This window comes from Piliocolobus tephrosceles, chromosome 16, assembly GCF_002776525.5.
Source record: "Piliocolobus tephrosceles isolate RC106 chromosome 16, ASM277652v3, whole genome shotgun sequence".
Classification (NCBI taxonomy): domain Eukaryota; kingdom Metazoa; phylum Chordata; class Mammalia; order Primates; family Cercopithecidae; genus Piliocolobus; species Piliocolobus tephrosceles.
In genome coordinates, this window is record NC_045449.1 from 60,413,230 (window position 1) to 60,439,828 (window position 26,599).

The following is a 26,599-nucleotide window of genomic DNA, read 5'->3' on the forward strand; positions in this document are numbered from 1 at the left end:
GAGAAGGCTGGAGAAAGGTGTGATGTGATGTCAAGCAGAGGTGACTGGGGACCACCTCCCACCTCTCTCTCTGGTAGATATGAGGCATGCCTTTTCTGTGATGTCCTCTGCTTGGCATTCATGTCATTTAATTCAGCAAACATTTCTTTCTCTTTTTTCTTTTTTTCTTTTTTTTTGAGACAGGATCTTGCTCTCTTGCCCAGGCTAGAGTGCAGTTGGCACAGTCACGGCCCACTGCTGTCTCAACTTCTCAGGCTTAGGCGATCCTCCTGCCTCAGTCTGCCAAGTTATTGGGACCGCAGATGTACACCACCACACTCAGCTAATTTTTGTATTTTTAGTAGAGACAGGGTTTTGCCATGTTGCCTAGGCTGGTCTTGAACTCCTAAGCTCAAGCAGTCCCCCTAGGTTGGCCTCCTAAAGTGCTGGGATTACAGGTGTGAGTCACTGTGCCTCGCCTTAGTTCAGCAAACATTTCCATGAAAGGTTTTCTCCATGCCTGGTACTGTGCTAAGACTTGGGGATACAAAAACAAAAAAATAACTCACGGTCTTGGCTTTTTTTTTTGTAATGGAGTCTCACTCTGTTGCCCAGACTGGAGTACATGCTGCGATCTCTGCTCACTGCATCCTCCACCTCCCAGGCTCAAGGGATTCTCCTGCCTCAGCCTCTCCAGTAGCTGGGATTACAGGCACCTGCCACCACGCCTGGCTCATTTTTGTATTTTTAGTAGAGACAGGGTTTCACCATGTTGGCCAGGCCGGTCTTGAACTTCTGACCTCAGGTGATCCACCCGCCTCAGCCTCCCAAAGTGTTGGAATTACAGGCACGAGCCACCTCACCCGGCCACAGTCTTGGCTTTTTAAAATCACTGGTTCAGCTGCCAAACGTGGCATTGGAGCATAAGGAGATTTGATTTTGTAAGAGAGCATGTTCTTGTTCAGTGGCACACAACAGGGATTGGCAAACTGTGGCCTGTTCTCTGTGGCCCATGAGTTTAGGAAAGGTCACGACAAGGGAATCCAAAGAGTCATATATCGTGACATTCAAATTTCAGCATCCATAAACAGCGGTTTTGGGACATCGCCACTCTCCTTCCTGTATCTGTCATCTACAGCTGCTTTTGAACCATGAAGGCAGCATTGAGTCGCGGCAAGAGACCCTCATAGCCCAAAGTATTAACATACGTACTGTCTGGTCCTTTATGGAAAAAGTTTGCTGAGCTCTGTCGTAAAGTAAAACTAAATAGAGGACAAAAAAGAACATTCCAGAGCACTCATCAGTCCATTGCAGGGTTTGCAAGTGGCCTACAAGAAACAGAGATGTTTAGATGGCACCATAGTGAGATGTTGCCAAAGCCTGCCTTTCCACTCCTCAGAGGCTGTCCATTTTAAATATGACTCCGTAATCAGTAGCTATAATTGATGCGATTATTACTATTTGCAACTGCCCATTGATCAAAGATCGACTTTCTGTCTAATGCCTCTTTGAAAACTCTTGGGAGAAGCCTCTTGGTGCTGTTGGGTTTTAGAATCTCCAGATGGCTTTGCAGCCACATGGAGCCTCTGGGTGTGCAGCAGTGGCTGTGGCGTCCGGCACCAGCCACTACGTGTCAGCCTAGCGCTGGCAGCTCGATGAGCTTCCTGCTCCCAGTCGTTCCCACTGACTCTGAATCAAGTCACACCAGGGAGAGACGAGAGAGCAGCATGCTCGGAAGAGACAACCGCAGCTCTGAATCCCAGCCCAGAGCCTGTAACCCTGGTTACCCTGATTAAGCTCTGGAAAGCTACAAAACAAAGACATGAAGATGAAATTAAAGTTCATAACAGGAAAACTAGAGACTGGGGCTCCCAGGGCTGCTTCCTGGCTATTAGCACAGCTTCATCATTTTTTTCTCCCTCTACAGCACTTTAATAGCCTCTGTGAAATGGGGATGTTTTCTAGCAGAGAGCAGAGGTCATTATTTCACTGTTAAACCCCTCCGTCTCCCTGTCTGTCGCAGCATAATGTCCTCATGAATATGCAGATTTGTTTGGGTCTATGATACATGCCAATCATGGGGCCAACACTTAACCTACCAGTGACAGAGAAAATAGAAAAACAGTGTTGGGGCATATTTCAGATGCAAAAGAACATTTGATTAGCCTCTCCATTTAGAGTCCCCTGTCCCATGTCCAGTACCATTGAGCATGTGTCATCCGAAGCCTAAGAGATGTCTTTTCAGGAATATTCATTTAAACACAATACTACATTAGTATGGCATGCTTCCCAGACACCGCAAACCAGGCTTTAAACATTTGGATCATGGGGAAGCACGAGTTAAAATGAAATAATTGCCTTATGTGGATTCCTCACACCATCCCTTACTTAGAAATTTATTATATGGATAGGAAAATAGGGAAGAATGTTTGAGGCCATTACTATAATAGAGAGCATATGTAACAGGAAGGCACAGACACGTTGACGGAGAGCCATTATTTCAGGGTTATGTAATGACTTTATACTTCCCAAGGCCCTCATGCAGTAGGGTTTATTACTTATTCTTTCTTTGGAAAAAACATTAAAGAGCTCTAAACTGAGCAGATCTGCCCGTGCAGTCCCCATTTAACTAATGAGAAAGCAAAACACAACCTGTGAAGAGTAAAGGAAGCCGCTTGGCTGGGGAGGAGCCCTGCTCACGTTTGAACCTTGGTCTGCAGGATCGGCTGTACTTCGTCATGGAATATGTCAACGGTGGGGACCTCATGTACCACATTCAGCAAGTAGGAAAATTTAAGGAACCACAAGCAGTGTGAGTATTATTTTTAAAGTTCCTTAATTTGAGCAACCAAGTTCTACCAACTGAAAACTTTCTTTTTGTTTTTTGTTTACTTGAGAGGGAGGTCTCACTCTGTCACCCAGGCTGGAGTGCAGTGGCGCGACCTCGGCCCACTGTATCCTTCGCCTCCCGGGCTCAGGTGATTCTCCCACCTCAGCCTCCTGAGTACTGGGACTACAGGTGCACACCACCACGCCTGGCTACATTTCTGTGTTTTTGGTAGAGATGGGGTTTCACCATCTTGCCCAGGCTGGTCCCGAACTCCTGAGCTCAAGCTGTCTACCCACCTCGGCCTCCCAGAGTGCTGGGATTGCAGGCATGAGTGAGCCACCATGCCCAGCCTCAACTGGGAACTTCTGCTGGATGAAATGGGAAAGTGGGATTCTGCCCAGTTTTAGGTTGAATAAACCTAAACATGGGAGGTGGGGGCAGATACACTGGTAGGATCCATCTAAGATGATTCCTAAGGAGCAGTTTATTCTATTTCCAATATTTCCAATAAACTGGAGACGGTGCCATGTCCCCTCATCACCCAGGTCCACCCTCATTGACAGAGTCATTCTTATCTATTGAACAAATGTTTATCACACACCTGCTCTGCACCAGGCACTGGGGTATGAAAGGAACGAGGTACTCCCTTTCCGGAGGGAGTTTACACTCCGCCCTGGAGTTGGAAAAGTCACCTAACAATTAATAGTTCATTGCTGTAACTTTAGAGACTTGCACAGGATACCACATAAGCCCCTAAAAATCAGGGGGAGAGGGAAGTGCATCCCCAGGAAATGCCTAGCTCAGAGGTGGGGGAAGAGCCTTCCAGGAAGAGGTGTGAGCAGAGGCAGAAGCAAGTCCAGGGAAGCAGCCTTGCAGCTCTTCAGGTGTGGGAGATGCTCTGAGATTATTTGAGGGTGGGGGAGTTGGGGGGAGCCTGGTAGGTGGGGCTTTGGGTGAAGAGCCTGGTAAGGAGCCTGGCTGCGGAGGACAGAAGAGGGAAGGCACTGCAGTGGGGCTTGCACCGTCAGATTCAGTTTTTGCAGAGCTCTCTGTCTGGGGGAAGAAGGAAGCATGAATGGGAATGTAGAGGCTGGTGCAGGCCCTTTATAGATGAGAAGGAATGGAGCTGTAGTTAGGGCTTGACCTTGGAGCCAAAGAGGAATAAGTGTCTTTGAAAAACATCCTGGAGGAAGAAAAGCAGAACTTACTGACTATGAGAAGAAAGAAACCTCTTCCGGTGAGACCCCATTTTAGGCTTGGGTGGGGGCAGCCACCAAGGAGGAGGAGGTTTGGGGGTAGATTCATGAGCTCAGTTAAGAACGTTTTATTGGAATGCACCTTGCATGACGGGATGAGGGAGTTGGCAGCACAGGAGGAAGACGTGGGCTCCAGGTGAAGATGAGAGATTCATCTGAGGGGTGTGGGATTCATCTGAGGGGTGTGGGGAGCTGGGACTTTGGTGCTGGAAACATCATCTCACCTCTCAGGGGCCAGGAAGACTCAGGAAACAGCAGCGGAGCAAGCCTAAACAAAGGGCGAGTTTAGTTCCCCAGTGAGGAGGCCTCGTGGGCATGTACCCTGATGAATGAAGTCAGCAGCTGTTAATAGGATTCTGGCTGCTGTGCCATCTAAGAGATACATTGGAAGAATTTTTGGCCTGCGAGGGATTATCCACCCTAGGGAAGATTAACTGAAGGCGGAATAGGGAAATCTTTGGTTGCAAGCTTTAAAAGTGTGAAGGGGGATTTTTCTGCTCTTATTGTTCCTTTGCAGTTTTCAGAAATGCCTGTCCTTTTCTTCTGTCTTATGTTGTAGTTATAAAGCTTTAAAATACTCAGATTGTAAAATAAAGTCTGGTCACACAGGACTACAAAGAGCAGATAGCACAGAGTTACCCTATGTTACGAAGTAACGTAAAGGTGTCTGGTCCAATATCCTTTCATTATGTTATTTGTGTTGCAGAAAAGTTTAGAAAAGCATGAAAAATAATGTAAAAATCACCTGTAGTAATCCCATCTCTTCACCCTCCCCCTTCCTGTACTCTTCTAGCCTTCAGAGGTGGCCCCTCGTTAAGGGTTTGGTCTGGTCTTTAAAGATTTTTTTTTCTCTGCTGGTGTAGACACATGTGCTTACTTTGAGCCTTCTGCATGTGATATTTGCACAGGCACAGTCTTGTGGCTTCTTGGACTTCAGAGACTCCTGAATGCTATGCAGATTTTTAAATATTCGCCCCCTTGTAATCTGAGTTTCAGCTATTAACCTATAACGATTTTGAAGTGATGGTAGTTACTGCTTTTTATTATGAATTATTTAAAAGAGTAAACTCAGATATGAATCATGATGTGTGTCTCATTTATTCTAACACTTGGAAGGAATGAAAACACTAGCTAAAGAGTTCATCACCCACTATACTTTGCCTTCCGGGGAGTAATTGTATTATACTTTCAAACACCAGTGTATTCTGTCAGTGAATAGGAAAATGGAAATTTTCTCTACTCTGCCATACTCCTGACATAGAATAGTCTAACTGGTATCCATTCTTTAAATGATTGTATTAGAAATTACTCTGCAGGCAATAAGCTACTTGTCCACCTTCCCCATACGAAAATAAGAAGCTGGCCTCATTGGTTTTATTAGCTGTCTCATTGGCGGATGGACTGGAGGACGAAGTGATGGAAGGAGGACCGGGGGTTGGAAGAACACGTGCAGGCGATACTGGTCTCTGAAAGCCTCTGGGTCCGACATTCTTTTCTCTCTTTGATGCTTGAACTTGAGAATGAAAAGTATACAGGCATCTAAAGAAGCAAGCGAGAAACCTGACGCCCGTTTTCTTTTGCAGATTCTATGCGGCAGAGATTTCCATCGGATTGTTCTTTCTTCATAAAAGAGGAATCATTTATAGGTGTGTATTGAAGCCCTCCTACCAGCAGCTCAGCAGAGAGGTTAGCAGGGCTTCTGTGGCCATGTCATTCTGGAATGGCGACTTAAGACGCAGAGCTGATAACCCCCCAGGAGGAACAGAGACCTGCTGGGACCCACCTTCTTCCTCACCCTGGAGGCAAATCAGAGTCACCTTCTGATTTCTAGACCTCAAAGATTTTTTATCTTGTTTCTACTTTTTCCGTAAGAAAACACATTTTTCTCTCCATTGACAGCTCCTTCCACTGCCTTGTCTTTGGAATGGAGGTCAGGGAGCAATGGAAACTGAATTCCTGTTACAGATGTGCAGCAGCAGCAGAACACAGGGAACTGGGGAGAGGCAAGGAAAGAAATCTGTTGAATTAAATTCTTCCTGTTAGTAGCTGCGCTGAAAGTCTGGTGCCAAAGAAGGAAGAATTTCTTCCAGTATTAATTGAAGCATAATTAGAAGGATATGTGGCACAGGCAGAATGGAAGGGACATGTGTATGACCCAGTGAGGTGGTTCTAAACCCGTGATTTTGCAAACCTGGTCGTGTGTCAGACCCCCTGTGTGGGACATGAATAAATCAGATGATTGAGATTTCCCCAGATGTGCTCAGTTGGAATCTGTAGAGTCACAGACACAGGCAAGATTGGGAATCACTAGTCCAGTCGTTTACTCATCCATTCAGTATGCATTTAAGCACCTGCCATAGCCCAGGCACAATATTAGTCTCTGAAGATATCAACACACAGTAACTCCTGATACTGCTCTCCAGGGACTTATAGTTAATATTGCCATTGAGCTGACAGGTATTCAAATATCCTTCTATTTCACCAGTTCCAAAGCAAACCATGTTATGTCATGGGAAGGACTCTGATTTAACCTGGTTCCTTGCAGGGATCTGAAGTTAGATAACGTCATGTTGGATTCAGAAGGACATATCAAAATTGCTGACTTTGGGATGTGCAAGGAACACATGATGGATGGAGTCACGACCAGGACCTTCTGTGGGACTCCAGATTACATCGCCCCAGAGGTAGGAACTCCAGTGCTCGTTTTCTAGACCGGCACTCCCAAGCTGTAAACACAGCACTCTCATGGGATATGGGGTCACTGGCGAATCATGAAGTCATTGCATGGTCGTGACCACTAATGGATAAACTGGACAAAACAGACGAAAATAGAGGAAAGAGGAGAGCCCATTGCACATAGTAAGGTTGTGTCTTGCTTCCTGGAACTATTGTTTGCTCCATGTGAACCAGTTGCTTGGGAAGATGTATTTCTTACATGGTCATGGTCAAAATCATTTAAGAAACACTGTTGGCCGGGCGTGGTGGCTCACGCCTATAATCCCAGCACTTTGGGAGGCCAAGGTGGGTGGATCATGAGGTCAGTAGTGCAAGACCAGCCTGGCCAACATGGTGAAACCCTGTCTCTACTAAAAATACAAAAAATTAGCTGGGCATGGTGGTGCATACCTGTAATCCTAGCTACTTAGGAGGCTGAGGCAGGAGAATTGCTTGAACCCAAGAGGCAGAGGTTGCAGTGAGCTGAGATCACGCCATTGCACTGCAGCTGGGGTGACATAGCGAGACTCTGTCCCCCCAGCCCTTCCCCCACAAAAGAAAACGCTGTTGAGTGGAGGGAATTGATTGTGAAAATACTCTGCCTGAAAAGCGAGGTGAGAAGGTGGCTGCAGTGATGGCGTTTTAGCAGCATCGGAGTGATGACTGTTCTAAACTGCACGTTGTCTGGCCTAGGAAGAATGTATCAGTGTGGTTCTAAGCAAAATGGTTCCGGGACTTGTATCTTGACAGCAGCGGCCGTGCTGCTCTGCTTTTGTTACAACACTTACTGAGGATTTTTTTTCCTGTTTTATGAAACATCCCACATGCCAGTGATAGAATGGGTTGTCACTGTAGAGCCAACTTTCCATCCACACACAGTCCTGTGGACGCCAGTTTTTTCCCATCTGAACCCCAGCATGGTAGAGAGCAACGCATCCAAAGCTGAGCCGGCTTCAGCTCTTCATACAGCCCTCAGATGAGCTGTTGGCAGCCGGTCTCACATGTATTCAACAGATTACCCCATGCATTTATCTCAGAGACAGTAGGGACAGTGAAAAAGGCACCCACAAGCTCAGAAGTCAGACCAGTGTGAGCTTCAATCTGGAATCGGTTATTTACAAGCTGCGGGGACTCAGGTGAGTTACTTAACATCTCTGAACCCCGTTTCTTCAGCAGCACGTTGGGGATAATATCCTCCTTGTAGAATTGCTGTGTGGATCACAGTGCCTAATACAACATTTTGCATCTGGTAGACGCTCCATAGTCATTATTCCAAAAGGGAGGCTGCTTTTTATTCCTTTGTGAAGACCTTTTACTTTTATGATATTTCAAGACTGGACATGTAGACTTCATTTAGAAATTTAAATTCTGAATCGCATGGCTAGGGGTGATATGTGATCTTACTGCATAACTTACTGGGATTTTCCCCTAAAAGAACTCCCTTGTTAGTACTTCCAGACACAAGGTGAAATTAAATAGTCTTATTTTTCAGATATGAATAGACAGGGTACTGTTAGAAATGCAACCTCTTGATGTAGTATTTATTCCAAAGCCTGTTACCAGATGACAGGTATTAAGCAGGCTGTGATTATGAGACATTCAGGCTTCATTTAACAATTCAGCAGATGCTGTAAAAGCTTAGTGATGGGGAATGGCAGCATTTTTAGGAATAAAGGTGACATTGAACCTCATCTCTATTAAGACCAGGTCTCTCCTGTTCCGACAAATAACTCCTTGTGTTCAGTAACACCTCAGCTATCTCATAACACCAGGAGCAACAGTGTCCGGCAGAGATGAAATTTTCCGTATCATTAAGGTTTGTCCGTTTGAGTGTCATGTCTTTTTTCATTGTCGTGTTTCAGTATCATTCACGGTATGAGTTCCTGTTGCCACTGTAACACATAACCACAAACTCAGCGGTTTAAAATAACTCAGATTTATGTTGTGGTTCTGGAGATCAGAGTCCAAAATCAGCCTCACTGGGCTGAAGTCAAACTGTGGGCAGGGCTGGTTTCCTCTGGAAGCTTTAGGGGAGAACCTGTTGCCATCCATGCCTTTTCCAATTTCGAGAGGCCACCTGCATTCCTTGGCTCGTGGTGCCTTCTTTCCTCCTCCATGCAATGTAGCATCTTGCGATCTCTGTCTTTTCCGACTACAACCCTCCAGCCTCCCTCTTCTCCTACAAGGATCTTTGGGATTATATGGGGCCCACCTGGATAATACAGGATCATCTCCCTAGCTCAAGATCCTTAACTTACCTCTGCAAAATCCTTTTTACTGCATAAAGGTAATATATACACAGGTTCCAGGGATGAGGATGTGGACATCTGTAGGGGAGAGGGGACTTAGTCTATCACACTTGTTGTGTGTTGGAGAACCTCCTCACCGCCCTCAACAGGGACACCTAAACACACTTCTGGCATGTCTTGGTAACTTCAGGCATCTTCGTACACAGAGAATACTCTGCTCTCTGGATACTTTCACATCTGAAGCCTTCATTCCCCTCCTTACGTCTACTGTACAAGCAATAATAGAGGAAGTGACCACCTTCTATTGTCTACCGTGTGCCAGGCACATGATAAACTTTCTCTTGGCTGGGCGCAGTGGCTCACTCCTATAATCCCAGTGCTTTGGGAGGCCGAGGCAGATGGATCAATTGAGGTGGAAGTTCAAGACCAGCCTGGCCAACATAGTGAAACCCCGTCTCTACTAAAAAATACAAAAATTAGCTGGGCGTGATGGCGGGCACCTGTAATCCCAGCTGCCCAGGAGGCTGAGGCAGGAGAATCGCTTGAACCTGGGAGGCGGAGGTTGCAGTGAACTGAGATTGTGCCACTGCACTCCAGCCTAGGCAACAGAGTGAGACTCCGTTTCAAAAAAATAAATAAATAAAATAAACTTTCTCTCATTTAATCCTCATGACAAGCCCCACAGGGAGGTAGCATCAGACCTGTGTTTCAGATGAGGTGACAGAGGTGGTTAGTAACGTGTCTAAGGCCATGTTACTGAGAAATGCCAGAGTTAGGCTTTGATTGCAAGCCCAGGTCACCTCCAAACCTTTGCACTGCTCACTACACTAAACTGCTCGAAACTTTGAGTGACTCACATGTCCAGACAGCATCTGCGTGCTTTCTGTCTTTAAGCGTGGTGCCACAAGGGATACAAAAATACATCAGATGGCCCTTGCCCTCCAAGTGCTTTCAGTTTATAAGAAGTGACATCATACTGACCAGCAGGAACAAAAATCTATATGTGGATTCCAGTCGGCTTTCATTGAAAACATCAGGTACCACTGCTTTGGAAAATCAATCAATAATCACTTGAGGTTGTTTCACCTTTTTTGTTGGCGTGTGTGTGTGTGTGTGTGTGTGTGTGTGTGTGTGTGTGTGATGGAGTCTTGCTCTATTGCCCAGGCTGGAGTGCAGTGAGTGGCGTGATCTCAGCTCACGGCAACCTCCACCTCCCAGGTCAAGCGATTCTCCTGCCTCAGCTTCCCGAGTAGCTGGGATTACAGGCACCAAGCCTGGCTAATTTTTGTATTTTTAGTAGAAACAGCATTTCACCATGTTGGCCAGGCTGGTCTTGAACTCCTGACCTCAGGTGATCCACCTGCCTCGGTCTCCCAAAGTGCTGGGATTATGGGTGTGAGCTACCCTGCCTGGGTTGTTTTTTTTTTTTTTTTTTTTTTTTTTTAGACAGAGCCTCACTCTGTTGCCCAGGCTGGAGTGCCACAGCTCACTGCAGCCTCAACCTCCTGGGCTCAGGACATCATCCTGCCTCAGTCCCTGGGTTGCTGGTACTATAGGCGTAAGCCACCACCTGTGCCTAGCCTGTTCCAGCTTTTGCTAGCATTTTTTCCTCCTGATTGTTCAGTAATTTGTCCTATTTGGCCACACGGATACTTACAGAATAGAGAAAGATCAAATAGGTTCAAGGTTTCAGAATGTGTGGAAAGGTTAAAATAATCCTGTCCTCTGTGCAAATACTCCTGTCAGGCAGAGACAAAATCATTATCTCGCATGACATTTTCCTTAATAGGCAAAGCGGAGGCTTAAGTATTTATGGCTGTTTGTTCAAAAACCTTGAAATCGATTAGTACTGTAGCATCTCCTTAGCCAGCGAAGCCACACTGAGGTGGAAAACCTCACTGACAGATGAGAGTCTGAAGTTGAAATGGACACCCACAGAAGGAGCACTCATCAGAAAATGATTCCTAAAGCTGACAGAGGGTCTTCTTTGCTTTGACATAGAAAGAATACTTCGGGGTGAACGAGAGTCCTTGAGCAGGCCGAGCAAAGGCTTGATTTGGATTTAATCCATCTCTCAAAGTTAGTTATTTTGGATGTGTGAGATCCAGTCACAAGTCAAGTAGCTCCCAGCAGCCAAGAATCAGACTCCAGACACTAGCATTGCACACGCTCTCCTGGAAGAAAGAGACGCAGCAGGAGGAAGAGTGTCTGCTTCTGGCCTGTGTCCCGAGAACCCCCTGCTGCAGTGAGAGCAAAGCTTTTCATTTTATTTAGTGTATATAATTGTGTTCTATTAATTTTATTTTTTTTAAAGACAGAGTTTCGGCCGGGCGTGGTGGCTCACACTTTGGGAGGCCGAGGCGGGCGGATCACGAGGTCAGGAGATCGAGACCATCCTGGCTAACATTGTGAAACCCCATCTCTACTAAAAATACAAAAAATTAATCGGACGTGGTGGCAGGCGCCTGTAGTCCCAGCTACTTGGGAGGCTGAGGCAGGAGAATGGCGTGAACCCGGGAGGGGGAGCTTGCAGTGAGCCGAGATAGTGCCACTGCACTCCAGCCTGAGCGACAGAGCAGGACTCTGCCTCAAAAAAAAAAACAAAAAAAAACAAAGACAGAGTTTCACTCTGTCGTCCAGGCTGGAGTGCAGTGGCAATCATAGCTTCCTGCAGTCTCAGTCTCCTGGGCTCAAGTGATCCTTCCACCTCAGCGTCTTGAGTAACTGGGACTACAAGCATGTGCCACCATGCCTGCTAATTTTAGAAAATTCTTTGTAGGGCCAGGGGTCTCACTATATTGCCCAGGCTGGTCTCAATTTCCTGGGCTCAGGCAGTCCTCCTGCCTTGGCCTCCCAAAGTGCTAGAATTACAGGCCTGAGCCACTGTGCCTGGCGCTGAAGTGAAGCTTTTTCAAATGTTCCACGTAGAGTCTTCCTCACAGCATTGCTATGGCGGGTGCTACGTTAGACCACACACAAAGGACATCACCCCTGATGCACTGACTGCTCTGCACCAACCCCCCCGAGCACTTCTGACTTGCCACATTTCATGCATAAGGAGAAGTTCAGTGACTTGCTCAAGGTCACACAGCTGTTAAGAGCAAAGATGGGATTTGGATCTGAGATGTTCTGACAGGAGCACGTACATTCTTTCTACCTGTTGCATTGTCTCCAGAGATATGGGAGAAAAAGCAGGTAAAAGTGAGCACTCAGTTTGGGCCATGTTTTCTTGGCCGCTCACTCATCTCAACAGGAATCAGGGACCTGAGTCATGATGAGAGATGCAGTGAGTGACGCGGAATTGCATTCCGGCTGTTAACCCCAGGGAGATCCCTTAGAAACCAAGGGTGATCCAGCCACACGTCAGCCCCTCCCCAGCACATGGGCATTGATCTGTTGGCATGTTCAGGGTGCCCCCTGAGTGCTGGGTGCTGTTCCATGCCTGGGGGTGCCGGGCCAGAAAGAGGAGCCCAGAGGAGAGCTGGGAGGAGGGCCTTGGGGCTGGAGGCAGCTGGAAATCAGTGACTGCAGCCTAGGAGGGCAGTGGATTTCAAGAGGCAGAGAGGCAGTATTCTCAGCAGTAACAGATGGTGCCTCCAACACGGCTGAAATTTCCAGGGAAGAAGCTTGCAGACATGGTTGCCTGCCCTGCAGCCAGCTGCCTGTTAGCAGATGGACACACTCCTGGGAGGACAGGGGGCTGCATGGGTCCAGAGAGCTGGAGAGCCATCCTGGGGTCACAGCTTTTGCGTTCCCGCCCTACAGGAATGCCAGCTCAGTGATGCCTGGGACAGCAGCCAGATTCCTGCATGTTTATGTAAAATACACCTCATTGTTCCAAGTTGGCCCTAACATATGTTTTTTAACATGTGTATACAGGTGAAATTCAGCCAATGGGCTATCACCTGTGACCTGTCTTCTTGAGGTCAAGAGTCTTATTAATATTTGGGGGGAGCATATTAAAGATGGGAGGTAAAACGACCAAGGGATGTCCAGAGAGGGGAAGCACCAGACAGTGGTCTCATTCTTGGACCCCAAGGAAGGCAAGTGTTCATGAATTCAGGGTGGCCAGGGACCGAGGACGTCCAGCAGACAGGGGTGGATTGGGCAGAAGATCTAGCCACAGGGAGCCAGTGATCCCTGAGAGAGCAGTGTCGGTAATGACGCTGGGATGGGGTGAGTGTGAGCATCGGCAGAGGACCCTCCTTTGAGGACATCTATGGTAAACGGAAGGAAGGCTGACCGTGGTAAGGACACCCTTCCCCCTCAGCTTCAGGAGGAAGGTGAAGGGCACACAGGAGACCTCATGGTGGCAGGAAAGCTGAAATCCCCTCCCTGGCCAGTCTGCATCTTCAGAGGGTGACATCAGGAAGGGCCGCTGCAGCCCTGCAGGTGGGAGATGGTTTGGAAGGAGGTCCACAGGGAGCATGATGAGAGAGCAGAGACCGCAGAGCCGGGAAAGCGTGGGGCGGGGTGCACATCGACGATAACTCCCAGGCAAGGCTCAGCAGGCCTGGTAGGGGGAGAAAAGGGAGTGCTCAGGACTGGGGGCTGTCCAGGGGAGGCAGCTGAGCCTCCTAGAAGTGACCCTCAAGGTACTGGGAACGAGTGAGTGGGGCAGGAAGGGAGTCAAGGATTTGTCAGAGCACAATTGAGGGGCCAGGGTCCCAAAGAGCATAGAGACTATGACAGTAAGAACTGGGGGATGGGGGAGGAATGAATGGGAGAAAGCGGGGGCAGGCCCTGTGCACAGGGCTCTGAATTAGGTATCTTGGAGAAGCCGAAGCCTTCACAGGCACCCCAAGACCCTTTAGCACCTGGGCCCCCCATTCCCTCCCTGACCTCCTTCCCCTGCCGTCCACACCTCCGGATCTCTCTAGACCCGCTGCACTAGCTCCCTTTCCTCTCTCCAGTTTGCCAGACACCTCCGTCCTCAGGCCAGTTCCTCTTCTGGTTCCCTCCACCCAGCATGACCCACCCCAGGCATCACCTTGGGGAGGCCCCCTGCCCTGGTGACCCTGTTTAAACCTGCAAACCTCCAGTCCCACCCAGCACTGCTGACCCCTGTCCCTGCTGTTTTTCCATGGCACTCGTCTCCCTTGGAGAGACAAAGATGTACTCCTGGATTGATTTTTCAGTCTGTCTCACCAAGCTCCACCAAAGGCAGAATTTCATGTGGTGTTGGCTGCTGTGCCCCCACCCCAGGGTCTGGAGCAGTGCCTGACACTCAGTGTGTACTTGGCATGGGTGCCTGCACACGGCGCTGCTACATGTGGCCACCTAGGAATCTGCAGTGGAGACACCGCAAGAGGACAGAGATGAAGGCTTGGAGACTGAGAGGGGTGGAACTCTTTAGCCAGGTGATTGGAAGGGTGACTTCCAAGGCCGTCACAGGTGTAGGGCTGATGATACGTGACACAGTGCAGAGAAGGGCCACACCACCTCATGTCATCGGCTGAAGACAGCCAGCAGGTTGGGAGACCTGAGTGTCTGAAGGTTGATGGGACATCAGCCCAGGTCCCTGAGACAGCCCCAGCTGCCCCCAGAGACTTCTCCTGGCCTGTGGGGAAAGGGCTGTAGAAAGGGATAGAAAATAAGAGTAAAGGTTCAAAGAGAAAATAACTCATGTGTTATACACGCAGCCAGGCAGTCAGGCAATAAATTAGGACTCGCCACCAAGAAGAAAGGGGGAGAATGAGATACAGGGAGATAAAAGCCAATCAGTGCCAGCAACGGCTCCTCTGAGATCAGCTGCTCCTGAACCACGGGCCCCACACCAGCCCAGCCCAGCACAGACAGGGACAAAGAAAAGCACCTGATGAAAGAAAGAGAATGATAAACCAAAGGGCGGCTAGCTTTCATTCAAAGGCCAGTTTCCCTCTATGGAGGGTCATGGTCCAGTGACTCCAGCGTTGCAAGAGAAGATGAAGCTGCCGCTTTTCCTCAAAGAAATATTTAAAGAGCCAAAGCCAGGCTTTCCTTTGGGGTCTTCTTTAAGTTGTGCAATTCTCAGATCTTTCCTAGGAATTATGTTGGTTTTATTATCTCATATATTGTATTGTCTGTCTGCAGCTCTTTAACTGTCTCATAATTCTCCCGGCCTTGGAGTTTAATCAGTTTAGCCTCTTCTCTGGAGCACTGGGCACCTTCTGTGATATTGTGGTCTATGAAACAAATGTGGCCCACTCCTTTCTTTTGAGCCTCCCCCCACTTCCAATCCTTCCTCCAGAAATAACCAGCTCCTGGTGGATTCGCTGCCCCTTGGCGAATGCCTACTACATCCCAGACCAGGGCTGCGCGCCTTGTGTATTTTGTTTAATCGTAAGTCAATTCTAATTCCTAGATGGTGAAACTGAGGCACAGAAATTTGTTAATGTTCCCCACCTCCCCGGTTCAAGGCAGACTTGGCTTTGAACACAGGACTGAGCAACTTTTCCCTGCGGTGACTGTTACCCCGGGAGGAAGGGCCTGCAGACATCAGCTCCGATGCTACCCAGACAACCTGTCACTCCACACCTGCCAGTGAGCTGCTCTCATAGGCCCGTTACCGGCCTTCAGAGCCCGGATAATGCTCTGTTAGATTTTTACTCCTGGTATTTGGCATCATGCATTAATTAGCCCTTTATTTAGGGATTTGCTCAAATCCTGTAAAAGTGGGTCAGAGATTTCTGTGCTTTACTTCACCTCTTTCTTTGTAACATTGTCCAGGCGATGGCAGGATGGAGGTGGGTATCACGAGAGATAGTACTAACATTTGTTCATTTCTTGCTATGCACCATGCACTTAACGCCTGTCATCACATTTAATTCTGACAATAGCCCTCTAAGGTCAGTGGTATTATTCATGCTTTACAAACTCTGTAAAGGAGACTTGGAGAGGAGAAGGGACCTGCCCAAGGCTCACAGATGGCACGTGGCAGGGGCGGAATGCTGGCCTGCCAGCCTCAGAGCACAGACTGGCGCCCTGATGCCATCCACGGCCAGTTGTCGCCTCAGTGTATCACTTATTGCCCTGTCTCCAAATCATATCTGTAGAGATCCACTAGACTTTGAGACTTCCTGGTTCTGGAAAATCTTTTAATCCAGCTAATAAAGCTCTTACAGACACAAAAGTTACTCCTAACTCACACTTTATTCCTGTACCACAGAAGCACTTATTTTGTTCTGATGCACAATTAACATTTTGCATAGCTTCTCTGCTGACCCCAGAGGAGGCCTGAGACGAGCAGGGTCCTATAGGTGGGTGCTAAGCTGGGACTCCTGCCCAGCTTTTCCCCAGCACCTGCCACCCTCGGAGTGAGAGACCAGGGACAAGGGCTGCTGCTTCCTTCCTCCCAGGAAGCATGGCTAGGGGGGGCCTCAGGAAACTTACAATCATGGCGGAAGGCGAAGGGGAAGCAGGCACATCTTCCATAGCCGGAGCAAGAGCAAGAGAGAGAGCAGGGGCGTGCTACACACTTTCAAACCACCAGATCTCATGAGAGCTCTGCCACGAGAATAGCACTAGGCGGATGATGCTAAACCATTCATGAGAAACTGCTCCCATAAGCCAGTCACCTCCCACCAGGCCCCACCTCCAGCACTGGGGATTACATTTCAACATGAAATGTGGGTGGGGACACAGATCCAAACTGTATTATAAACTCTGGCTACAGTACTGCTATTTTAAGAACTTGGGGTGCCATCTGTGTAATAGGGTATAATCATAGCATCTTCCTCAAAGCCCAACTTTGAGGGCTCAGTGAGTCTGGCCGTAATCACTTAGCTTGCCTTGGAGGGAGCATCCGGAAAGCCTTGTCCATTATTTGGCAGTTGTTTCAATTATCTATTGATGTGTAATCGCCCCAGAACATAATGGCTTAAAACAATAATCACGTTGTGCTGGACGCGGTGGCTCACACCTGTAATCCCAGCACTTTGGGAGGCCGGGGGTGGGAGGATCACTTGAGGCCAGGAGTTTGAGACCAGCCTGGCCAGCATGGTGAAACCCCATCTCTACTAAAAATACAAAAAATTAGCTGAGTGTGGTGGCAGGCACCTGTAGTCCCAGCTGCTCAAGAGGTCGAGGCAGGAGAGTCACTTGAACCTGGGAGGTGGAGGCTGTGGTGAGCTGAGATCACGCCGGTGCTCTCCAGCCTGGGCAACAGCAAGACTCTGTCACCAAATCAATAAAATTAATGCTGTGATTCTTGGAGCCGGGGCCTCCATCAGGACCTGGCAGGTGGACTCCTTGCTGCTGCAGGGACATTCCTATCATGGCTCTGCTGGGGCTGGAGGGCCCAAGGTACCTTCCAGCTATTGGCCAAGGCCACGTGGTTTCTCCTCTACCTGGCCCTTCTTTCCATGCAGCCGTTTGTCAGTGAGCTTCTTGACATGGTGCTGGTTACTAAAAGGGCAAAAACAGAAGCCACAGGCTGCTGAAGTCTACACCTGGAACTGAACTGTGTTACTTCCAGCACATTCCGCAGGTCAAAGGCAGTGAAGACCAGGCAAGAGGGCCCCTGCCCTGTGTTTTAGAGCAGAGATGAGCAAACTTTCTCTGCCAGGGACTAGATAGAAAATAGGCTTTTCCTAAATCTAAATTTTAGATTTTTGCCAAGAGGCAAAATTGAGCAACCGTTCTTGCCAAAATCATTTTACGTTTCAAAATGTAAAAAGCATGCTTAGCTCACAGGCTGTGCAAAGACTGGATTTGGCCCGCAGGCTACAGTTTGTTAAGCCCTGCCTTGGTGGGCTCTCCTGTGTCCGCCAGTTCCTAGCCTGGGCTCTCCTTATAGGGTTAGAGTCTGCAGGCCAATGCCCACTCAGAGCCTGCTCTCCGACCCCTTTTAGACAACAACCTGGGTTCTCAGAGCTTGCAATTCCCTTCCAGGGCCTGTTCCCAAGATCCATCCTTCCTGTGAACACCACCCTGCTGGCATATGCACTCCTGTGGCCAGTGGAGGAGTCAGTGGGTGGCTGTTTGCAGGGGGCTGTGGGACGCAGTTAGACTTGCAGGTTGGGGTGCTATGATGGAGAGGGTCTGGGAAGAGCAGTCGGGTGGGCCATGTCAGTAGTACATTCTTAGGCCTCCACATACTGGAGTGGAATCTCAGGAGTCCATGAATTCTTAAGTCAAACTTGGCCTTCCAGGTTGCTGGGACATGTAAAGGACTGAATTGCATCCCCCTGCCCCCACCCCGCAAATCCGTGTGCTGAAGCCCTAACCTCCAGTGTGACTGTTCTGTAGAGATAAAGCATTGAAGAAGATAGTTAGGGGAGAATGAACTCATCAGGTAGGGTTCTGATCTGATCGGAGTAGTGTTCTTATGGGGAGAGGAAGAGGCCACAGGAGTGTGCATACGGAATAAAAGCCACGAGGCCACAGGAGTGTGCATACGGAATAAAAGCGAGGAGGAGGCAGCCTGCACGGCACCAAGAGAGGCCTCACCAGAAGCCCACCTGCCAGCACCTTCATCCTGGACTTCCAGCCTCCAGACCCAAGAGAAATTTCTGTTGTTTAAGCCACCCAGTCTGTGGTGTTTTATAAGGGCAGCTCAAGCCAACCAATACAGGAAGGTACTTGTGTCGAGGTGTAGGAGACAGCGTACTGTATTTAACAGTCTGTTAGCTTGATTTGTAATCCTCATATTTAGATAAAGGCTGTGTGAGTCGTAGTTATTCTTGTCCTGGCCCCCACACCCTACATGTTAGAGATGGCCTCATCCTAGGTCAATAGGGAGTTGTGGGTTAGGGCCAAGTAGATTATGTTGTAAAGCAAGATGTATTTTATATATTCCTATCTTTTTTCATATGTGTATTCATATATGTATGTGTATGTATTCATACAATCAACATCATTATCACTCTTATCAAGCAGAACAGGAAGGAGGAATAAAGGCTCCAGAGAGCAGGGGCCCCATCGCAGATGTCTTTCTCCCATTCACAGCTCCTCCTTACACAAGAGTGGGCACCATGCGCGACAGGAAAGCAAGAGCTATGATGAATCCTGGCCCCATCTGCCACCTCCCCACTGCGTGTGACTCTGGTCACCGCACTTGCGCTTGCTGTGCCTCAGCTTCTCCAGTGGTAAAGGAGGGTGTGACCTAGCACAGTGCTGGATTAAAGACTGTGCTCATGGGCGGCTCTGATTCACATTTGATTTATAGTCAATATTACATTCTTAGTGCATCTCACCATTAAGGAGGTTCCTGAAAACCTCGGGGGAAAAGGGAGGATCTAAAGAGGTGTTTGATTTCTTTGATGTGACGAGAAATTGCAGAAGTTGGCTGGGCATGGCACTGGAGAGGTCGGGTGGGCCAAGTCGATTAGATGATGTGGGGTGGGCCATGTCAATATTACATTCTTAGGCCTCCACATACTGGAGTGGAATCTCAGGGTTCCGTGAATTCTTAAGTCAAACTTGGCCTTTCAGGTCCTTGGGAAATGTTAGGGACAGAATTGCACCTGTCAGCTCAGTGCCCCACCTTGATGAGTTCATTCTGCCCCAGTTACCTCCTTCAAGGCCTAACCTCTACAGAACAGCCACACTGGGGGGTTAGGGCTTCAGCACATGGATTGGGCGGCGGGGGATGCAATTCCAAGGTCGGGTGACCCAACTCAATTAGATGACGTTTTTCTAGAGCCAGTCGCTCCACAGTCACCTTCCCAATTTCTGCCGGGATCAGTTAGCCTTACAGAAGAGCTAAAAAGAGATTCATCCCAAACGAGAGCGTCCTTGGAAGCATTCCATGAAGACTTGAAACGGTGCTGCCTCCTCACCCCTGACCCAGTATTGTCAGTGCCTCCTCTGAGGATCACAGAAAGTCACACCCCACACCCCTCAGTGCACACTCCAGACTTGGAGAAGCGCCGCGTGGGTGGCGGCGTGGGGAGCGCCTTTCTGCCAGATCAAAAGCCCAGCACTGTATTCAGAGTTTTATTTATGGCTCCTTCAGAAGGTTAGTCCAGTCACGCCTCCTTAATAACCGCCCCATCACACATGATTCAGGTGTCCTGGGGCCCCTTCACGCTCCTGGCTTCCTGACCCAAAGCCCAGAAGACCGCCGAACCCCACTGCCTGACATTATTTGCCGGCGAGACACCACTGGTGAAGTGTTCGCCTTTTCTTATGGCTTATTTTATTGAAGATTGTTCTTTTAGTCAAACACCTTTACAGTTCTTTGTGTTTGCTGAGCACCCGGGGCTGTCTCGCCCAGCCTTGAATTGTTTCCGGGTACCTTGCAAGCCAGTGTTGTACAATTCTTTCTGCACAGAAAAAGGACAGACTTCTGGTTTCCAGTCCAGCATGTTAGGAGCTTAGAAGTCATCATTCCACCCTAACAAGTGAAAAGCTGGACTGGAAAATCAGCAATTCTTCCTAGAGCCATTGGTGCCTCCCACGTGGCAGACCTGGGTTCGTTTCGTGGCCAGTGCACCAGCATTGGTGGTTCAGTGGTAGAATTCTCGCCTCCCTAGAGCCATTGGAAAAATGAGGTCACAGGGCAAACCACTATCCCCAAAATTAGACAGACAGGCAGATACAGAAAATTACAACTTACCAGAACAGAAACCTCCCTGGATACCTGTGCTGGGAGGCAATAACCTGATCTGTAATTAGCAAATTGCTGGAGGCTAAGTGTGGATAAATCTGAGAATCAGTCACGGGGCTCCATGCTTTTTTGAGTTTTCCTTCAGGAAGTTCTGCCAGGTCCTCACAGTGAATGCTGCAGAAAAATCGCCTCATGCTTCTGGCAGGGAGAGGAGAAAAGTAATAATCATTGTGAAATATGCCAGAGCATCCCGTTCTTCTTAACAAGGGCTTCCCTCAGGAGACGCTAATGTGAGCTTAAGCTCCTGGGGTTTTATCAGAACCTAACCTACCTAGAAGAAGGGACATACCCGATTCCAATCCCCTCCACCCATCCTCTCCCACCTAAGAGGAGGAGAGGGGAGACCAAGAAGCACTTGTGAAGGTCATAGTCCACAGGCACGGCCTCCCCACAAGACAGAGACCCATGGTCGGACCGGAGCACACTTCCCCTCTCCACACCTCACGACCACATCACTAAAGGCTCATGTACTACAGTTCCTTTCACCCAGTGTGCCATGTCCAGCCCTCAAGAAAACAGTTACAGCACAGTAAATGGCAAAAAAAAAAAAAGCAGTTTGAAGAGATGAAGCAAGCATCAGACACAGACTCAGATGTGGCAAGGATGCTGGAATAATAACCAGGAGTTTCGTTTGTGTGTGTGTGTGTGTGTGTATTGGGAGATGGAGTCTCGCTCTGTCACCCAGGCTGGAGTCCAGTAGCATGATCTCGGCTCACTGCAGTCTCCGCCTCCTGGGTTCAAGCGAGTCTCCTGCCTCAGCCTCCCAAGTAGCTGGGATTACAGGCATGAGCCACCGTGCCTGGCCATAACCAGGAATTTTTTAAAACTATGATTAATTTGCTAAGGGCTTTAGTGGAAAAAAGTAGACAGCATGCAAGAACAGATGGGCAGTGTAAGCAGAGAGAAATTCTAAGAAAGAAAAGATGCTAGAGATCAGAAATACTGGAGCAGAAATGAAGAATGCCTTTGATGGGCTCATTTGTAGACTGGACACAGCTGAGTCCGGGGTCCCTGAGCCTGAGAATATGACAATAAAAACTTCCAAAATGGCAAACAAAGACTGGAAAAAAAAAAATGGAACAGACTATCCAAGAACTGTAGGACAACTACAAAAGATACGTGCCCTGGGAACACCAGAAGGAGACTAAGAGAGAAAGAAACAAGGAATGTTTGAAGCAGTCAGAATAGAGAATGTCTCCTGAATTAATGTCAGACACCAAATCACAGAGCCAGGAAGCTCAGATGACACAAAATAGGACAAATGCTCAAACAAAACAAAAAACTAGACATATCGTATTCAAACTACAAAAATCAAAGAATTTTAAGGGAAGCCTAGAGTGGGGAAAATAACATGTTACCTAAAGAAGGGCAAAGACAGTAGAGTGAAATATTTTAAGTTTTTGGAGAAAAAAAAAATGAACCTAGAATTGTGTATCCTGCAAAATTGTCCTTCAAAAGTGAAGGAGAAATCAAGACTTTCTCAGACAAAAACAAAGGAAATGTGTTGCCGGTAGACCAGCCTGGCAAGAAATGTTAAAAGAAGTTTTTTTGTTTTGTTTTTGAGACGGAGTCTCGCTCTGTCGCCCAGGCTGGAGTGCAGTGGCACCATCTCGGCTCACTGCAAGCTCCGCCTCCCAGGTTTACGCCATTCTCCTGTCTCAGCCGCCCAAGTAGCTGGGACTACAGTAAAAGGACTTGAGCGTGTTTTATGCATAAAGGCCACCGTTATTTTGTAATGACAGCTTGGGAAGAGGCTTTTGTGGCCAGGCCTTTTATTTAAGATTGGGCTCTAGGGGTTGGTGTGTACGTACAGCACAAAAATGAAGAGTTGAATCCCAGTTCAAGTGCAGCCAAGAATGGGAGAGGGAATCTCCATACACATACTTTATAGGTCCATGGCGTCCTTCAAGAAAAAGCCTTCAGAGCCAAGAGCTCCCGAGTGAAGGAGGCATCTTGGCTGTTTGGATCCTGTTAAGCATTTGGGCCACTTTTCAGCAGGAGTTGTGTAAACCGGGCAGGTACCCACCATAGCTGTCCAGGGAACCGCACTGGATCAAGGCCTTCAGTATAGAAAAAGGGTCAGAAGTATGGATGCCAAAGCCGATGACTAGGGTTCTAATCCAAGCGTTGCTGCTTGCGAGCTGTGCAACGTTGGGCAAGCTACTCTGCCTCTCGCTACCCTATTTCCTCATCTTTGCAATGGGCCTCATGAGGATTGGGTGAGCTTCAGCGCTCAAGAGCCTGGCTCTCGGCACATGCCTACAGTGGTGCTGTTGGTTACAACTACGGTTAATATTGCCAGTAGCTTCTAAAACCTTCCTGTGCCATCCCCAAGCTCTCCCAGGCTGGAGCTTTCAGAGGTTAGAAAGCTCCTGGAGTCCCACCTGCTCTGGGAGGCATCTGAGTGTGAAGCCCTGGTAGAGAGTGGAGGGCTGGGTGGCCTTGGAGCGACATCCTTCCAGCTGCTGCAGGCCCTTGGCCTGGTATAAGACAAGAAGCTACCCCCTGGTCCCTTTCATGCCTTGGTCCTGTGCCCGGGCTGGAAGAAAGATCATTCATATCTCATTTTTACAAGACAGGCAGCCATTTGTAACATCCTGACATTCCCCCAAGCAGTTGGCTCTTGGAAGTATAATAATAATGATCTTAATGACAAATAGCAGTAAAATTGAATGACAGTGGCCCTGTTGGAGGTCTGTCTTTGAAGCCACAGCTCAACCTCCCATGTGCAGCTGTAGCCCTTCTTGCCAACTCTGCCTCTCCTTTTGTGAGTTTCTCCATTATGGGAAACCAGATTGCCATCTCAGCCCCTTGCCTGGGGCTTCAGGATATCAGGCAGCCCCAGGCTTGGCTGCAAGCCCGCAGTGGCCCACAAGCGCCAGAGACACCTGCTCCTATTCCCATAGGGGACAGACAAGAGTCTCCTCATCCATTCCGTGGTCTCTGAGCCTGGTCCTCAGCCCAAAGCTGGCTCCCTAGACCAATGGGAGCCAGAGAACCAGAATGGGCCATAGGAGCCAGTGGAATTCAGAGGGTCTCAGCCAGCGCTGTCCAACAGAAGTAAAATACAAGCCGAAACTGCGTTTAACAGCCAAGTTTTTAAGAAGTTGGAAAGAAAACAGATGAAGTTAATTTATTAATGAATAAAAACATTTAATGAAGGCTAGGCACAGTGGCTCACACCTGTAATCCCAATACTTTGGGAGGCCGAGGCAGGCACATCACCTGAGATCAGGAGTTCAAGACCATCCTGGCCAACATGGTGAAACCCCATCTCTATAAAAACATAAAAATTAGCCAGGCATTATGATGGGTGCCTGTAATCCCAGCTACTCAGGAGACTGAGGCGGGAGACTTGCTCGAACCTGGGAGGCGGAGGTTGCAGTGAGCCGAGATCATATCACTACATTCCAGCCTAGGCGAACAGAGCAAGACTCTGTCTTTAAAAAAAAAAAAAAAAGTAATGAGCTATTTTGCATTTTTTATACTAAGTCTTCAAAATATGATGTGGATTTTACAGCTGCAGCACATCTCCATTTGGACTAGCCACATTTCATCTGCTCAGGAGCCACAAGTGGCCAGTGGCTACTGTATTGGATAGTGGCTGTAGACAGCTGAATAGGGACGGTATAGCCAACATCCTAAGTCATGTGTTTCTGAATGTTTATCTTCCAGTGGGGCTCTCTAACAGTTTTCCCTTTTACAGTGAGGCTTTGGTTAACTGGGGTATTTATTAACTGCAGCTGCTCATTGAGGGAAAGATATGCTTTATTCCAAAAATGAATTTGCAGTGGTGAGGTTGTGCCCTGTACCTGTAGCTTCGATCTTCAGGACCTCCCATGTTATCTGGTACACACGCCACAGGCAACACATTTCTCTGGGAAGAAATGCTCTGGCTAGATTCTAAATCCCATCCTATTGTTACAATTGAAGGCACTGCAGTGTTCAGAGTGACTTTTAATCTTGGCCCAGTGGCTGAGCAGGCGGGCTCTATGCGGCTGATGAGGATGAGTGCTGCCGCAAGAAAAACGAGCCTTGGCACTTGGCATTCTGCTTTTGGTAAGCCTTGGAAGAAGGAGAGCGTGTTATCAGAAGGAGTCATGGGAATTTAATGCCACGGAAATAGAAAATGAAAAGCCAGCTGGGAGCCAACTTGTTGTAGAACTTAAGGCAAAACCGATCAGGTGGCCATGGCCCTTAGGATGCATGAATCCTTCTGACCGGAAACAGGGCTCCCGTATGCTTGTCTATTGATGGCTCTCCAAATTCGGACATCAGTTTCCATCACCCAAGCAGAGAGATGTGGTTGGCAGCACTGCTCAGGTATTTGTAGAATATAGGACAGGAAACAGAGTATAACCTCCTTTGTTCAGCCCTCACTCACCCTTTACCTGATAAACACAGCAACACTGGTACTTCAGCCCTGCCTCTGTTAAAAACAAACTTACTTTGGGAGGCCAAGGCGGGTGGATCACCTGAGGTCAGGAGTTCGAGACCAGCCTGGGCAACATGGCAAAAGCCTGTCTCTACTAAAAATACAAAAATTAGCTGGGTTTGGTGGTGGGCGCCTGTAATTCCAGCTACTCGGGAGGCTGAGGTAGGAGAATTGCTTGAACCCGGGAGGTTCAAGTGCAGAGGTTACAGTGAGCCGAGACTGCACCACTGCACTCCAGCCTGGGCAACAAGAGCGAAACTCCATCTAAAAAAAAACAAAAAACACCAGGTAACATAACATACACAGATGGTGGGGACTGGCTTTAACAAAGTTAAACATTATACATAGTTTAACATAGTTACAAGAGCAAATTTTATTCAAGTGCTTTTGAAATATAGTTACTTAAAATAATTGATGCTTTCCACTAAATATCTTTAATCCTCAGGGCCCTTTGATTAATATTTCATTAATCCCATTATCAATGTATTTGAAAATACATTGAAAAGATAAAATTGTATCTTTAAAAGAAATGTGTCAGTATTCAGTTCCACATATTAATTGCCTGGCTTTGAGCAAGTCTCTAAACTTCCAGAACTTGTTTTCTCCCTATAAAATGAGAATACAGTAAGACCTCACTGTGACTTCAAGTGAAATGATGTATAACAAAACTAGGTTTTTCTCCCTCATCAGCATGATAAGGAAATGACGTTATTTGAGGACCTGCTATATGTTGTTTTACTTAAAATCAGTTTCCAAGAACTTACTGCTGGTACGGAGTGAAGACGGACTGTAATAACAGCTCTGCTTCATCAGATTATACAAGATGTGTGGGTACAGCCTGCAGCAGGTGCCCAGAAAGTGGACTTTCACTCACCCAAAGAGAATTTCTATTGCCCTTCTACTTGGCCAGGACAGGATTTGTAGAAAAGCTGAGATTGTGTGATTCGCTTACGTGAAGGAAGTTTTTAGAATGGACAACTCTTGCTGCCACAGCAATCCCTGAAATCTCAGTGGCTTAACACAACCAGTATTTCCTTACTGCTCGCACACAGTCTGATGCAAATCAGGCAACCCTCCTCCATCTTGCAGCTGAGCCATCTGGAACACGTGTTCCCTAGAATCACAGTGGCAGGAGGCAAGTGGTCTTTTCATTGCCTCAACCCAAAAGGGCAACAGCACTTCCTCTCACTGTCCATTGGCCAGAACAGTCACGTGGCTCCAAAGCAGAGGAAACTGAAATGTAGGGGAGCACATGGGCTGTTTGGGGAATACTATCTGATGCTGAGGGTTTGCTCCTTTGATTCTAATTTATTCTCTGATATGGCAATGTGATAGCCTATTAAGACTCTTCCCACTGACTTGTTTTGTTTTGTTTTGTTTTTGAGATGGAGTCTCACTCTGTTGCCCAGTCTGGAGTACAGTGGTACGATCTCAGCTCGCTGTAAACTCTGCCTCCCATTCTCCTGCCTCAGCCTCCTGAGTAGCTGGGATTACAGTCGTGTGCCACTGGACGCAGCTAATTTTTGTATTTTTAGTAGAGACAGA

The 26,599-nt window shown here is 47.9% G+C and overlaps 1 protein-coding gene across 4 annotated transcripts in view; it reads left to right on the forward strand.

The window, feature by feature from the left end:
- Positions 1-26,599, forward strand: part of PRKCA (protein kinase C alpha) — a 502,110-nt gene that overhangs the window by 439,690 nt on the left and 35,821 nt on the right. For all 4 annotated transcript variants that reach the window (XM_023212008.2, XM_023212011.2, XM_023212010.1 and 1 more), the window contains 3 exons: positions 2,700-2,791; positions 5,649-5,711; positions 6,611-6,749. In XM_023212008.2, the coding sequence (XP_023067776.1) occupies positions 2,700-2,791; positions 5,649-5,711; positions 6,611-6,749 (294 nt within the window). The remainder of the gene's footprint in view (positions 1-2,699; positions 2,792-5,648; positions 5,712-6,610; positions 6,750-26,599) is intronic.